At 39.1% G+C, this 15,009-nt stretch overlaps 1 protein-coding gene across 1 annotated transcript; it reads left to right on the top strand.

Moving 5' to 3' along the window:
* The first annotated feature begins 5,768 nt into the window (after positions 1 to 5,768).
* LOC130135005 (probable inactive receptor kinase At5g10020) lies at positions 5,769 to 13,181 on the top strand. Its single transcript, XM_056303200.1, has 3 exons — positions 5,769 to 6,994; positions 8,002 to 9,669; positions 12,372 to 13,181. Exons 1-3 carry the CDS (start codon positions 6,070 to 6,072, stop codon positions 12,947 to 12,949), a joined length of 3,171 nt encoding a protein of 1,056 aa, XP_056159175.1. The 5' UTR covers positions 5,769 to 6,069; the 3' UTR covers positions 12,950 to 13,181.
* Positions 13,182 to 15,009: the final 1,828 nt, after the last annotated feature.

Below are 15,009 nucleotides of genomic sequence, written 5' to 3'. Positions count from 1 at the left end.
ATTACCCTTCTCAGCCCTAATTGCCTACACATCTCCAATCGGCTGAAAGTTCTACGAGCCCTCATATAGAGTTAATAAAAAAATTAAATTGATTAGGACAAAATTCTCCTTCAGCATGATGCTGAAATGATGATATATCATACATATGACCCGCTCAATTTGTTTTTCTTTACTTTTTTACGCAAAAATTTAAAATTTGCTAGAGGCCGTGATTCCAGATTTTGACAATGACTAAAATTACCCTTCTCAGCCCTAACTGCCTACACATCTCCAATCGGCTTCTACGAGCCCTCATATAGAGTTAATAAAAAAATTAAATTGATTAGGACAAAATTCCCCTTCAGCATGATGCTGAAATGATGATATATCATACATATGACCCGCTCAATTTGTTTTTCCTTACTTTTTTACGCAAAAATTTAAAATTTGCTAGAGGCCGTGATTCCAGATTTTGACAATGACTAAATTCCAAGAATCTGTCAGACCATTTTTCCATCACCTCAAAAAAAAAATGTTACAAAAATTATCATAACGTGTAATAATTAGGTTTACTTTATTTGCGGAGAAGAAGAAGAAGAAAAAACATGTTCATCTCGAAGAACGTGTCTCGACAAGGTGTAAATCTAATGCCGATACACCGTGGCCTGCGCTGTACTTATGTGCTTGTACTCAATAGCTGACGGGTCAAACTTTCGTGGTTTCGATCCATTCCAAATATAAAAAAGCCAAAGCAAAGTGGAACGATGCAAAGTTAATTGACAAAGAAATGAGGGTGAAATTCGTGCCATGCTTTGATTCGACGCCTAAAGGGATTGGCTAAGCGGTCAAGCGTTTAGTTCGGATGCAACGAATCCGTCACTCTATGTGGAGCCTCGTGAGAGCGATCGTGAATGGAACAATTCATATGCTTACATGGAAATTAATCAAGTCAAAAGTGCAAATTCTCGTGTTGATATAAAAAATGTCATTTTAATCTTTTGTCACTTACCTCGAATCTCGGTGATTGTCTTCTTTATTTTGAATAAGTTGGTGACATTAGGTGTTTAGCTGCATCATCTCGACCATCACAATGACATCGAGCAAGTTGCCCTACTCAACTTTTAAATGGTATAGCTTTAAAACAGGGATTATCAGATACGTGATCGCAATATTATTATAGCATATATGCACATAGACATTGCATCATAATTCAGAAGCAATTATGTCAATAGACGATTGGGAAAGATTGATACACCCCAGTGAGATAGAATGATCTTATTTGAACCAATCCTACCTAATCAACAATACAGTTTTGAAATTTTATTTGTCAAGTGGAGCCTTCGCCCACTTCGACGAGTTCACATCTTCGAGCGATCTTAAGGGCTTGGTTCCACCATGTCGGCCTAGTGCGTTCAGGATTTTACTCTTGGAGTGTTTCCTGCGAGAATTGAGTTCAAGATCGCAAGAAAAGAAGCAAATTCTCTTGCCATATAAGTCAATGTCTTATCGGAACCATTGCGAATTTTTAAAAGAGAAACAATCTACCGAGGCACCTACTAAATTTTCTAAAGTTCCCACATCCAATCTTGAGCCATGACGTAAGATAAGAAAATGGGTGACTTTAAGCTAAGTGACTTTGCCACTTTATCTGCCACCTTTTGTTTTTTCTTATAGAAAAAAGAAAGGAAAGATTATATTCCCACAAGATAAATCAAATTAAAAGATGATATGGACAGAAGCCACTCAAATGAAAGTTGCAAACAGCGAGAAATTAGCAAAGGGCCCTCGTAGAGTCCTAGTCGTAGTAATCTATGAAAAGGTGTAGTCCCTTTTTCCAAAAATTCAACAGACAATAAATAATACCTACTTTTTTAAAGATCAAAATGGGAATTATTCACTTGCCCATTCGAATGATTAGTAATTACAATTTCACGTAAAATGCAAACAATTAGTGACAAAAGTAATATAAAAGGAAAATAAATGGATGAAGTTCACACGATAAATTGTAAGACTCTTAAATATGATTGTCATAATTAATTCATTACTTTAATATAAATTAGGGATAATGACACAAATAATTCTGAACTTTGGTCTAATGTGCAATGTAGTCCATGAACTTTTAATTTGTTCAATGTGGTCCCTGAACGTTAGTCTAATGTTCAATGTGGTCCATGATCTTTTGATTTGTTTAATGTGGTCCGTGGACTTTTGGTACTTGTTCAATGTAGTTCATGAATTATATGAAAATGTTTAATATAGTTCCTGGTTTTGAATTAATGAAAGGATTAATTGAACACTTTCATATAATTCACGGACTACATTGAATATGTATAAATAGTTCAGGGACTGCATTGAACAAATTAAAAGTTCAGGGATCGTATTGAATATTAGACTAAAGTTCAGGGACCACATTGAATAAATTAAAAGTTCAGGACTACATTGCACATTGGGCCACAATTCATGGACGACATTGAACATATACAAATAGTTCGGGGACTGCATTAAATAAATTAAAAGTTCAGGGATCACATTGCACATTGGGCCAAAATTCATGGACTATTTGTATCATTTTCCTTATAAAATTGGTAAGTGGGTCACTAGTTAAGGCATTTTCACTTTAATCCATATTAAATATGATTTTTGAATGTAGGGCTACTCCTTATTTTATTTATTATAGATGATCTCTTATCGCTTAAACAAGTATTGATGGCGTCCTAAGGATGATCTCAAAGTTCTTAACAGGGTTGGATTCGATGAATTTTCTTTCCCAATTCAATTGATGGCTTGTAGCCACACGAATATAGTCTGAAAGTGGATCAACTATTGAGAAATTTTTCACATTTCGCCATTATGAAAAGAAGTTAAAATGTCCATCTTTTGTGAAGCTACCATTTCTTCTATAAACTAGAGTCAAAATTTCCACACTCATAAAATTTTACTTTTGGAAATTGTGATCACGTTATTATCATGCGAGTTTATGGTTATGTATTAATAATAAATCAGGTATGATTCTACCTAAAATAAAGGAAAAATGCGGGCGTTCCAAAATTGTCCAAAAGCAATTTGTAAAATATTTTTAAAAAAAGAGAGAGATATACACAAATGCATGTGGAGAGGCGGAGATCAAAGAGATATAGATAAACATGTAGAGATGCAAACTTTACTATAATCATGTACATTAGCAGAAAAATAGAAATACATATATAGGGTTAATATCATGAAAAACCCTAAACTAGTACACCTGTGACAAATTCACCCAAAACTAATTTTTTGACCACTAAAAATCCCAAATTGGTACACTTGTGACAAATTTACCATCCGTTAAATTTTACTGTTAAATTTCTGAGTTTGATGACACGTGACAGGTAATAGGTGTACCAGTTAGAGGTTTTACCCCTTCATTTATAATATGTTTATCAATTTGTCATTTTTCGTAGTATTAATCTAATTTAATTGATGGTGAATTTGTCACAAGTGTACTAGTTTAAGGTTTTTGACGGTCAAAAAAATAGTTTGGAATAAATTTGTCACAGATGTACCTATTTAGGATTTTTGTGATTAAAAAATTAATTTAGTTAAATTTATCATATATATATCATTATGAGATTTTTCGTGGTATTAACCCATATATATTTCGTAATCAACACTGATGCATTTGTCCCTTTCAATTATTATTCGATTTGATTATTTTACTCTAAATAATAAAAACTCAAAAATTGACGCGAAATTGATTGCAATACTTGCCAAAGGTTCCATGAGTGGGGGCTTTTCGTCTATCCCTCTTGATTTGGCCAAGGACACGTGTGAGTCCTATCGATGGGACATTTGGGAATTGGTGGGAAAATTATTAGATAGTCCTGACCTTATTGCACTTCACATAAGTCATATTAAATCGGGTGGGTTCTAAGAATTTTTTTAAAAAAACGAATAGCATTCATCACAAAAATCAGAAAATTGAAAGGGGATAAATATTAATAGAGAAAAGGCCAAAGAAATCGATTTAGGCTTCGACTCCCAACATTAAATTGGACTCGACTTTTCACGAAATGTCAGTATGTCGACTCGCAGTTTCTTGTTTGTGTTTGTTTATATAAGAAAAATTAAGTAATGGCTCGTTCGGGTTAACCAAATCATACCGATACAACTTGATTATACTATTTTACACCTATACATACTCGAGCAAGCCAAAGAGAGGGGGACACTTTCGCTCTAGCAATTAATGGAGTGATGGAGACGAGAAAAGAGAAAAGGGAGTGCACCCTATGTGAGGTCGGGTGTCATACTAATATGCTTTAGTCTGCTAGAACATTTTTCCCCTCCCTGTCACTTATTTACATAACTTGTTTTTTTTTTACATCTTTCTTTTTTGTAAAATATATTTTCAGCGGGGAGCGTTCAGAGGTAAGTCCGATATCAACCCCACCTCGCCTCGTCGGGACCCCACCGGGCACGGCGAGTTGGTTTCTTAATATCGTCTCTAGTAACTTTCTTTTTCCCGAAGATGGTAATACTTAGGGAAAATAGCACAATAGTCTCTCAATTCTGGGCCAATGCGCAATATCATCCATGAACTTTTAATTTGTTTAAGGTGGTCCTTGAACTATAGCCTAATGTGCAATGTCGCTCCTAAACTTTTAATTTTTTCAACGTGATCATTGAGCTTTTCGTGCATGTTCAATTTAGTTTCCTAAACTATATGAAAATATTCGATGTTGTTCATGAACTTGAATCAACAGAAGGATAACATTACATATTTCTCTATAGCTTAGGGACTAAATTAAATATTTACCAAAAGTTCAGAGACCACATTGAATAGATCAAAAGTTCAGGGACGATATTGCACAATCGGAATAAAGTTCAGGGACCTTTTATGCAATTACCCTAATACTTAAAAAAAAAATTAAGTGAAAGGTGCCATAATCTTACTAAATATAGGCCTAATTCCAAAAAAATAGCATCAACTTTATCTTGAGCTACAATTCTTGTCCGAACTTTTTTTGTCTCATAAAAAATCACAAATTTTCACTTAAATTCCAAATTTGGCCGGAACAATTTGAAAGTTTCATATCACGGGGGCCAAATTTGAGACTCGAGTAAAAGCTGATGCTTTTTATCGAGATAAAAAAAAGTTCGGATCAGAATTATCACTCTGGATAAAGTCGTTGCTGTTTTTTTCGCCAATACATGGAAAAAAAAAAACACAGCGGGTTATCGAGACAGCAAGCCCTCCAAAGTGGGTCGTGTTTTTTATTTTTATTTTTTTTTTTTTTTGTGTCTTTTTGCAGACAAGGACAGTAACTCCTCGTTTATTGAGAGGGCTCGGGAGGTGGGGGCGGGACTCGGGAGGGACAAGGGAGCAAAAACGCACAACCCCGAGGGCCTGATTGAAAAAGAAAGACCACAATAATAATACGAGGGGGCCCATGTGAGTGGGGCCCCGCCCCTCCTGTCACTCGCGGCAGCAGTAGCGTTCGCCCTCGCCCTCCCCCTTCCCCCCCCTCCCCTCCCCCCCTCCTAGAGAGAGAGAAAAAAAAAACACACGCGCACAGAAGAGAGAGAAAGTAGTAGAGATAGAGGGAGAGAGAAGAGAGGAGCAGGCTAGAGAGAGAAAGTAGTAGAGATAGAGGGAGAGAGAAGAGAGGAGCAGGCTAGAGAGAGAAAGTAGAGATAGAGAGAGAGAGAGAGCTGTCCTTTACAGACTGTAGTTACTCAACACCCACCAACCAACACTCTCCACCTGACCTTAACCCCTCACCCCCACCCCACCTCCACCCCCCCGCCCCGCCATTTTTAACCTCACTCCTCTCTCTCTCTAGCCTCTGCACACACACTCTCTCTCTACTCTGTCTCTCTCTCTCTCTCTAGCCTCTGCGCGCAGACCCACCTCGCGAATTCGTCTCCGGCTGCTCTGCAGTGTCCGATTCCCCCGTAAAGTTCCGATTTTGATCGGGGAAGCAAACCCTTAAACCACCCACCAAGTCCTCCGCCGCCGCTCCCGGCCTCGCATTCTCCGAGATTCGCCCCGGGGCTTCGTGGGCATACCCGCCAAATGCGGCGCCGCTAGGGTTTTGCCGCCACCTCCTCCTCCAGATGAGTCCCTCCCTGTCCGCGTTCTCCGTCCTCCTCCTCCTCCTCCTCCTCGCCGCGGTCCGCTCCGGATCCGAGCCCGACGCCGCATTCCTCTTGGAGTTCAAGAAGGGGATCCAGGTCGACCCGCTCGGGAAGGTGCTCGGGTCATGGGCCGAGCCCGGGTCGGGCCAGTGCCCCGGCTCGTGGACCGGGGTCACCTGCGACGGCTCCGGCGCCCGCGTCAGCGGGATAGCCCTCGACCGGCTCGGGCTCTCCGGGGAGCTCAAGTTCCAGACCCTGATCGGCCTGACGATGCTGCAGAACCTCAGCCTCTCGGGTAACAACTTCACGGGTCGGATCGCGCCCGCATTGGGCTCCATGGCCTCGCTCCAGCATTTGGATCTGTCCGGCAACAGCTTCTATGGCCCGATCCCCGCGAGAATCACGGATTTGTACAATTTGAACTCCCTGAATTTGTCGCTGAACAGGTTCGTGGGCGAGTTTCCATTTGGGATTCGGAACTTGCAGCAGATGAAGAACTTCGATTTGCACGGGAATGCTCTTCGGGGTGATATTGGCGAGTTGTTGACTGAGCTGCGGAATGTGGAGTATGTGGATTTGAGTGGCAATTACTTCTCTGGGAGTATCTCAATTGGAGTTCAGAATGTTTCTAGCTTGGCAAATACAGTGCATTTTCTGAATTTGAGCCATAATGCCTTAAATGGTGGATTCTTCGATGCTGATTCGATCAGATTGTTTAGAAACTTGGAGGTTTTGGATATGGGCAATAATACGATTACTGGGCAGCTGCCTTCGTTTGGTGCATTGCCCAATTTGCGGGTCGTACGATTGGCAAATAATCTGCTGTTTGGGTCATTGCCGAAGGAGTTGTTTGAGTCATTGATTCCACTGGACGAACTGGATCTCAGTGGAAATGGTTTCACAGGTAAGGCACTCTTTGACTTGTATCATGTAACAATTTTCTTTTGTACAGATGTATTATGACACAAGTCAGTTGATGTTTTGATGTCACGAATTTAAATGTAGCAAATTGTAACTTTTGACTTGACTTAGAGAAGAAGTTTTCATTTTGCGAAAGTATCGATCATGTTCATCTACTGTGTATTAAGTACCTGCAAACGCGGACTTGGTTCTATGATGACAACACCAAGTTAGAAACAGAGAGGATCTGCAGTATGGCATCTTAGTCATCTAGCTGCGCATATTGCAAAAGTAACAGTTGGAATTATAAACTGCAAATATGCTTGTCGTTTGATACCTTGCTATTAAAAGTTTAGGATGGCTACTTAGGATTTTTCTGCTTCTTTGGTTGGGGGCCTGTCGAGGGTGGACATGCCGCTTTGACAAATGATCTGTAAACATCCTGCCACGGATGATCTTAGCTATCCATCTTCTGCTTATACCTTCTGCCTTGTAATTACTTGATGTTTTGGTGTTAACATCAGTCAAAAGCCAATTTTTAAATGCCGCCAATCAGTACTTGGTCCCTCCAGCTTTTGGCTTGTACTTTTGCCTTTTAAGTGACATTATCGTGAAATATACTGAAAGTGCACTAAAATTATAAAATGTAGGATTACTACATGTTTCTTCTATACTTCCTTTAATTTGTGAGTGATTGAAAAATGATTAAAAACTATACAAGATACAACTGATAAGGGACCAAAGCCAAAAGGTCATGTGCCACAATGGCTTGATGTCTCATCAGCCAGCCAGCTGTAGGTCTTTTCCATAATTCGATAACTTTTCACGTACTATTTTTCCTTGTTTTGGTATTAATAAGTTTTTTTTTTCTCTGGTTATTACATTTATCGGGTTTTACCCTGGATACTTGCATCTATTTTTTACTGGTGGCTACTTTTTCAAACTTGTATATATTGTGAAATGTAGGATTGGATTTGATTATACATTGTCTCACATTTATCATGCATGCAGATTCGATTCCAGAGATTAATTCTACCACGTTGAGGACTTTGAAACTTTCTTCAAATCGTTTATCTGGTTCCTTGCCTGATCTACCAATCACCTGTACGACGGTGGATTTGAGCGGCAATATGATCTCTAGTGACATATCTACCATTCAGAACTGGCAAGCGCCATTGGAATTTCTAGATCTGAGTTCAAACAAACTGTCAGGAACCTTTCCCAATCTGAGCTCTCAATTTGAGAGCTTAATTACCTTGAAAATGGGGAATAATTCCTTACTAGGCGTTTTACCCTCTTTATATGGCAGCTACCAGAAATTGTCTACTGTTGACCTTAGCTTGAATGAATTTCATGGGCCAATTCCAGCTGGGTTCTTCATGTCCACTTTGACTTTCTTGAATCTATCTGGTAATCGATTGACCGGGCCAATTCCTCTTCAAAGTTCACACGTGAGTGAATTGCTAGCTATGCCTTCTTCCCAACAAATGGAGTCTCTTGATCTTTCTGGAAATTCCTTGAGTGGCCCACTGCCTGCGGAGATAGGGAACATGGGGAGGCTCAAATTGCTGAGTCTTGCAAGGAATGGACTATCAGGTCAACTGCCTAGTGAGTTGAGCAAACTTACATATTTGGAGTACCTTGATTTGTCGAGCAACAAATTTTCTGGTGAAATTCCTGTGAATCTTCCATCCAGCCTCGCTGTATTTAATGTGTCACTTAATGAGCTGTCGGGTAAAGTCCCTGATAACTTGCAAAGATTTCCCAGTTCGTCATTTAAGCCTGGAAATCCTTCGCTAGCCTTGGGAAAGCATGCCTCATCACCAAATTCCAATAGCAACCAGTATGGCAATTCGGGTAAACATAACAGCTCGAAAGGTAGTATAAGAGTGGCAATCATTGTTGCCTCAGTCGGGGCTGCAATGATGATTGTTTTTGTTTTATTGGCATATCATCGAGCACAGCTCAAAGAATTTCATGGGAGAAGCGGGTTCAGTGGCCAAAGTTCAGGGAGAGATGTAAAGGTTGAAAGATTTGCACGTCCTTCCCTATTTAAATTCCACTCAAGTGGTCAGCCTCCACCTACTTCATTGAGCTTCTCGAATGACCACTTGCTAACTTCAAATTCTAGATCATTATCGGGGCAAGCAGAGTTCACAACTGAAATTGCAGAGAATATTGCACCTGAGGGAGTGGCAGTTACTTCATCTTCTGCTGTCCCTAATTTGATTGATATTCAGCCTACAACATCAGGAAGGAAGTCTTCTCCAGGATCACCTCTATCTTCCTCACCCCAACTTATTGAGGTATATGAACAGCCTGTACGGTTGGATGTTTACTCACCTGATCGACTGGCTGGAGAATTGTTCTTCTTGGACCCTTCCCTGGCTTTTACTGCAGAAGAGTTGTCACGAGCTCCAGCAGAAGTTCTTGGCAGAAGCAGTCATGGTACTCTATACAAGGCTACTCTTGATAATGGTCATACATTAACTGTGAAGTGGCTGAGAGTGGGACTAGTCAAACATAAGAAAGAGTTTGCTAAGGAAGTCAAAAAGATTGGCTCCATGAGGCATCCTAACATTGTTTCACTGCAAGCATATTATTGGGGACCCAGGGAGCAAGAGAGGCTCCTTTTAGCTGACTACATCCAGGGAGATAGCTTGGCATTGCATCTTTATGGTAAGAGCATTTGCCGCTTTATTCGTTAATATACAGATTTGGTTGAAAGTTATGTGCATATACGTTTGTCAGAGAATACACAAGGTTCATGTATGCACAAGGAAGCATGAATTTGTTTATTTAATTAGTTACTTGAAGATGCAAGCCTGGATTCATACATCGTGCTATTTGTCTATCTATCTGATTTAAATGGTATAATCCATTAACAAACTATATTTATTACCCTAGACATTATATCTTTTCATGTTCACTTTGTAGCTGTGATTAGCATATATTGAGCTCAGTAAATTGCATCACATTAGCTGAGTTTGGCGAGCCATGTAGGTCAAAATGATAAACTATGAAGATTTCCTGACCCTTTTTTACCAGATATGTACATGCATTGTTCACAAGTTTTAAAAAATTTTCGTGTAAAGAACCACAGGATGAAAAATACTTCAATGCAATGTTCTTAGACACGGATTGGAGTGAGAACCATTGAGGGGTCCTGCTGTCAGGTCAATTGGTCGAACCAGTTGAACTGCCGATTAATCTGGTTGGTGTTGTCATCACAGTTTGCGTACAATGTACGTATTGCCAATATTTTTAACCTGCCCTCAGTTAGGATGGTGGTTGTGAAGTGCCTTTCGATGAGAAATGAGGGGTTTGAATCCTCTCATTGGCACTTTTTACCCTTTTTTATTCTCTATTTTAGAAAGCAAGTGTATTCTATATAGGACGGGTGACACACATATGTCAAAGGATCATGTGAGTGTTTTTCTTACAAACCACAAGAAGGATGATCTGTGGTTGAGTGTGGAGGTAAATGTGCTTCTCTTCCACAAGAGCATGGGTTCAAGACCCACCGCCAACATCCATTTCTCTTGTTCAGAAATTACACCCCATGTACTGGATTGACCAGGTGACTGGGTTTGCCAGTTGAAACAGCTAAATTGGTTCTATCTGCAAGGCGATTTGAGCTTTAATAGGCTGGTTCAATGTGGAACCGGAGGCTGTTCTTGTTCAGAAGTGCATTTGGGATTTCTTGTTCTGAAGCAGAAGAAGCTACTCATCTTTTTCCTAGGTTTTCAAATAGCATACCCCCCAAATATCGAAATCTGTGAGTTGTTGATGCCTTATGATTACACCGAAGGGTCTAGTCCAGCTCTGAGTCTATCGTATCTCTTTCTTTGTATTTCTAAGCTTCAGCTTATCTGAAGCTGCTGACTTTGCTACAGTCCCTATCTTTAAAATGAGTCCTTTTGTCAAGAAATGTTAAAGGTAGGATAGGACCAAATTAAGGACTTGAACTGATGAAATGGTTGACTTGGGATCCCATTTATGTGCTCTTGGTCACGGTCTTTGAAACTGCATCTCCATTTATCTGCCTAATGCCATCTATGAGCGACTCTTTTTTCTTGCATTCTATGTTTCCTTATGTTCTCATGATTATAAATAGCTCTTGACAATCATGCTTTGGATGAAATAGAAGGCTAGCCAAATCCTCAATTTTTTCCAATCAACCTTTGTATAACTCTTTCAAATTAACTTTCCTGGAACACCATATTCAGGAAGTAGGAGATTTGTGTAGATGGTCTAAGAAGAGTTATATTTTGATAATGATTAATGTTCCTTGTCCCTTTGACAAACAAGATAATTATCTACCAATTCTGATGATGCTAAGAAAGTCTCTAGGGAACTTTCCATGTGATTCTATGGGTGACCATTAAGTTGACAATGTGAAAGTTTACTGGGAGAAAAGATGCATCTAAGCAACACAACGCAGACCGTCCCAAAACTCCCTCACGTTAGTTGTACCATGGTGCCCAACTTCTTTTCAGAACGGATCTGACACTGCTTGAGGTCACCACGCAACATCTACCATGGCTTCCATCTTTCTTTACTGGATTGCATTATTTCCAACATCTTGAAGACTCAAATAAACTACATACTTGAAAGAGATTCTAAATTTGAAGAAATCCACTTCTTATCAGTTGCAGAAGAATCTATGAAATAGTTAGTGGCTTTTTCATTTGAGTTCTCATTTCTGTGAGCTTGTATATATAATTCACTGTTTGAGTGTACTTATACCGAAGCGGGAGCCTGAAGGGGCTCTCATTTCAAGATCTTATCTTTTATTCATAATTTTTCCACAACGGAAAATCATCAAATCAGATGTGGGACCACTTAAGTGGAAGTGCATCTGTCTCTGGTAGACATGTTCTTTGGCTCTCACGAGAATATCACTTGTGGGTGATGTTTGAACAATATCAATCATGTGGTTCTGTCTGCCCTGGGGCAACATCCAGCTGTTGGTCTACTTGATTATTTCTATAACATAACGAGCTAATAATAGAAAAACTGACTTTGTTTAACTTCCCTCCGATCTTCAACTTGTTTTTTGATTTTGATTAACAAGTTGGTAATGGTGCATCCACTTCTGCCATAGGATGCTTTATGGGAGATAGTGAAACTGCATCAAAATTTTTAGTGCATAACCTAAATGTTAACACGATATTGGCAGTAGTCCTAAATTTTCCCTTCACTGAAATCATTTTGGCTTCGGCATATGGTTCTTGAATTAAGCGAAATAAGTAGATCGTGTTTAGTTACCTCATCTCATTGCTTGCATTTCCTATTCGCAATTTATTTTGTCATCTTACCAGTTGTGACGTGATTTTGATCTGGTTTTCTGGTTATATTCCAATATATGTCCTATCCAGAAACAACGCCCCGGAGGTACTCCCCATTGTCGTTCAGCCAAAGGCTAAAAGTTGCCGTCGATGTTGCTCGATGTCTCACATACCTTCACGACAAGGGTCTTCCTCATGGAAACTTAAAGCCAACAAATATACTTCTGTCGGGCCCCGAGTACAATGTTCTCCTCACAGATTACGGTCTCCACCGCTTGATGACAGCTGCTGGGATTGCAGAGCAGATACTGAATCTCGGAGCATTGGGGTACCGTGCTCCTGAGCTCGCTACTGCAGCCAAACCGCTGCCATCCTATAAGGCCGATGTTTACACGTTTGGAGTAATTATGATGGAATTATTGACTCGGAGAAGCGCTGGAGACATTATTTCAGGGCAATCTGGAGCCGTTGATTTGACCGATTGGGTTCGCCTTTGTGATGAAGAAGGGCGAGGAATGGACTGTGTCGATCGGGACATTGCAGGTGGAGAAGAACACTCTGCAGCGATGGACGAGATGCTCGCGATTTCGCTCAGGTGTATTAATTCTGTAAATGAAAGGCCTAATATTAGACAAGTCTTTGACGAGCTGTGTGCAATCTCTCTCTGAAAAGTGTACATTGTGTGTGTTGGAAGTTAGGTTTTTATTATGTTTTTTCTCTCTGTTTTTTTTTTTTTTGCTTTTTTACTTGACCCAATTGTTTTGTTCCTTATTTTTCCCTCTTAATTGGTTTCCAGCCTTGTTATTTTTGGCTAATTATTACATCTTCCTTTTACGGAAAGCTCATTGTAAAGGGATGATTCATCCATTGATTTATTCAAGTGTTCTAGTTTGATCGTAACAGCAGAAATCTGTTGCCAACGTTTTGGTTTTTGTTTCATGTTCGCCAAGGTGGAACTTTTTGCACTCGTTCATCCGTTCAGTCCATTGATAACACAACATGGGACGATGAGGCTTTATAACGATGGGCGCGCGCACACATGTATTTGCAATCATGTATTTGCAATCAAGAACTCCAAATACTTTTTATCTGTGCAATCAAGTCACGTTGCATCGATGATAATCGTCCTTTTTACAGGAAATCTAGAAGAGGGAGACGACGGTCACATAGTCTCCGGCATGCCTCGCTTGGAAGGTGCGAGGACTAAACGAGGGTTGCCGAAGAAATGGAGGATGCCGGCATGGCCGTCGCGCATTAAATTTAGATGTAGTGATCACTGATCAGTCCCCCTCGCTCTTGAATTCTTTTTCCCTTAGCTTTTCCCTATTGTTGATGTGCCCCCCTTATTGAGGCACCACATGTATTATAGAGACCATAAGCTAAAATATTTTTGAACGAAACTATCGGAATATTTGTAAAGGTAAAAAGGTAATAAAAAAATAGCACTATCTTTTGTTGATTTAAAAAATTGATTGAAACGAAATGATATTCTAAAATTTGTATGATAGAGTGACTATGAAAACTTGCGAACAGTACCAAAGGCTAATTTGACTTTGTTATGGAAAGTTGAGAGATTAAATTGAACAAATTAAAAGTTTAAGGATTAGATTGCATGTTTCACAATAGTTTAGGCGCTTGTGGTGACTTTCTCCCTTGTTTGATCAGAACAAAGGACTACATTAGACGTTTAGGAATAGTTAAATAATAAATAACACATTTAATGAATTAAAAGTTCAAGAATGACATTACACATTGAGTCAAATTTTATGGATTATTAATGTAATTTTTCATATAAATAATCCCTTGAATCCTAGGTAATTAGAAAGTATCCCCAAATAAGACATGTAATCTAATAATTTATTCTTAAATGATAAACAAAAGGGTTAATACCACCAAAAACCTCAAACCGGTACACTTGAGATAAATTTGTCCCAAACTAATTTTTTGACCACTAAAAACCCCAAACTGGTGCAGCAAATTTACCCTATGATAGTTTCCGTTAAATTTTACCATCAAATTGCTATATTTGATGACACGTGACAGTCGATAGGTGTACTAGTTTAGGGTTTTACCCTCCTTTTGTCACAGGTGTACCCGTTTGTGATTTTTCGTTATATTAATCTAATTTAACGGAAACTAACGGAGGGTAAATTTGTCACAAATGTATTAGTTTGGGGGTTTTGATGGTCAAAGAATTAGTTTAGGGTAAATTTGTCACAGATGTATAAGTTTGAGATTTTTCGTGGTATTAACCCTTTACAAAATCACTTAAAATAATTGAAGCTTTTTAATCTAGAATCCGAAAGATAAGGAGACGAGTAAGTGAAAATAATCTTAAATCCATCTCTTGACCTTATCAGATAATTAATTTAAAATGTAAATAAATCACCTAAGATTTTACAAAAATGTCTTAAACTCAATCATATCACAAAATAAAATAAATCAAACTCTTGGACATGATATTCTCCTGCATCAAAGAGATAAGGTTGAGGAGTGGGTGTGAGTAAGATAAGGGTGAGGGTAAGACCAAGTCATAGATAGGAAGACAATTTTGCTAATGTGAGAATGCAAATACATATTTTTCTTCGCCGAAAAGTGTCGATGAAATACCTTTCAGAATATGAAGCGATCAATACGAACCAGTAAAAGTTGTGAAGGGTCCTTTGTTGATTTTTGCACAGGAAATTTAACTGATGAGAAAAGTAAAAGTACCGAGACCGGAAACAAT

This window comes from Syzygium oleosum, unplaced genomic scaffold (genome assembly GCF_021117445.2).
Source record: "Syzygium oleosum isolate NSW1041296 unplaced genomic scaffold, Sole_v2.1 Sole_v2.26, whole genome shotgun sequence".
In the NCBI taxonomy this organism is placed as follows: Eukaryota; Viridiplantae; Streptophyta; class Magnoliopsida; order Myrtales; family Myrtaceae; genus Syzygium; species Syzygium oleosum.
The sequence above is the reverse complement of the archived record's forward strand: the minus strand, read 5'-3'. Positions and strand labels throughout refer to the sequence as shown.

Bases quoted from the DNA above. Each gene is read 5' to 3' on its own strand.
- LOC130135005 (XM_056303200.1), top strand. From the start codon at position 6,070: ATGAGTCCCTCCCTGTCCGCGTTCTCCGTCCTCCTCCTCCTCCTCCTC. The intron at 6,995-8,001 runs GTAAGGCACTCT...TCATGCATGCAG, and splicing joins CAGTGGAAATGGTTTCACAG to ATTCGATTCCAGAGATTAAT. The intron at 9,670-12,371 runs GTAAGAGCATTT...TGTCCTATCCAG, and splicing joins CTTGGCATTGCATCTTTATG to AAACAACGCCCCGGAGGTAC.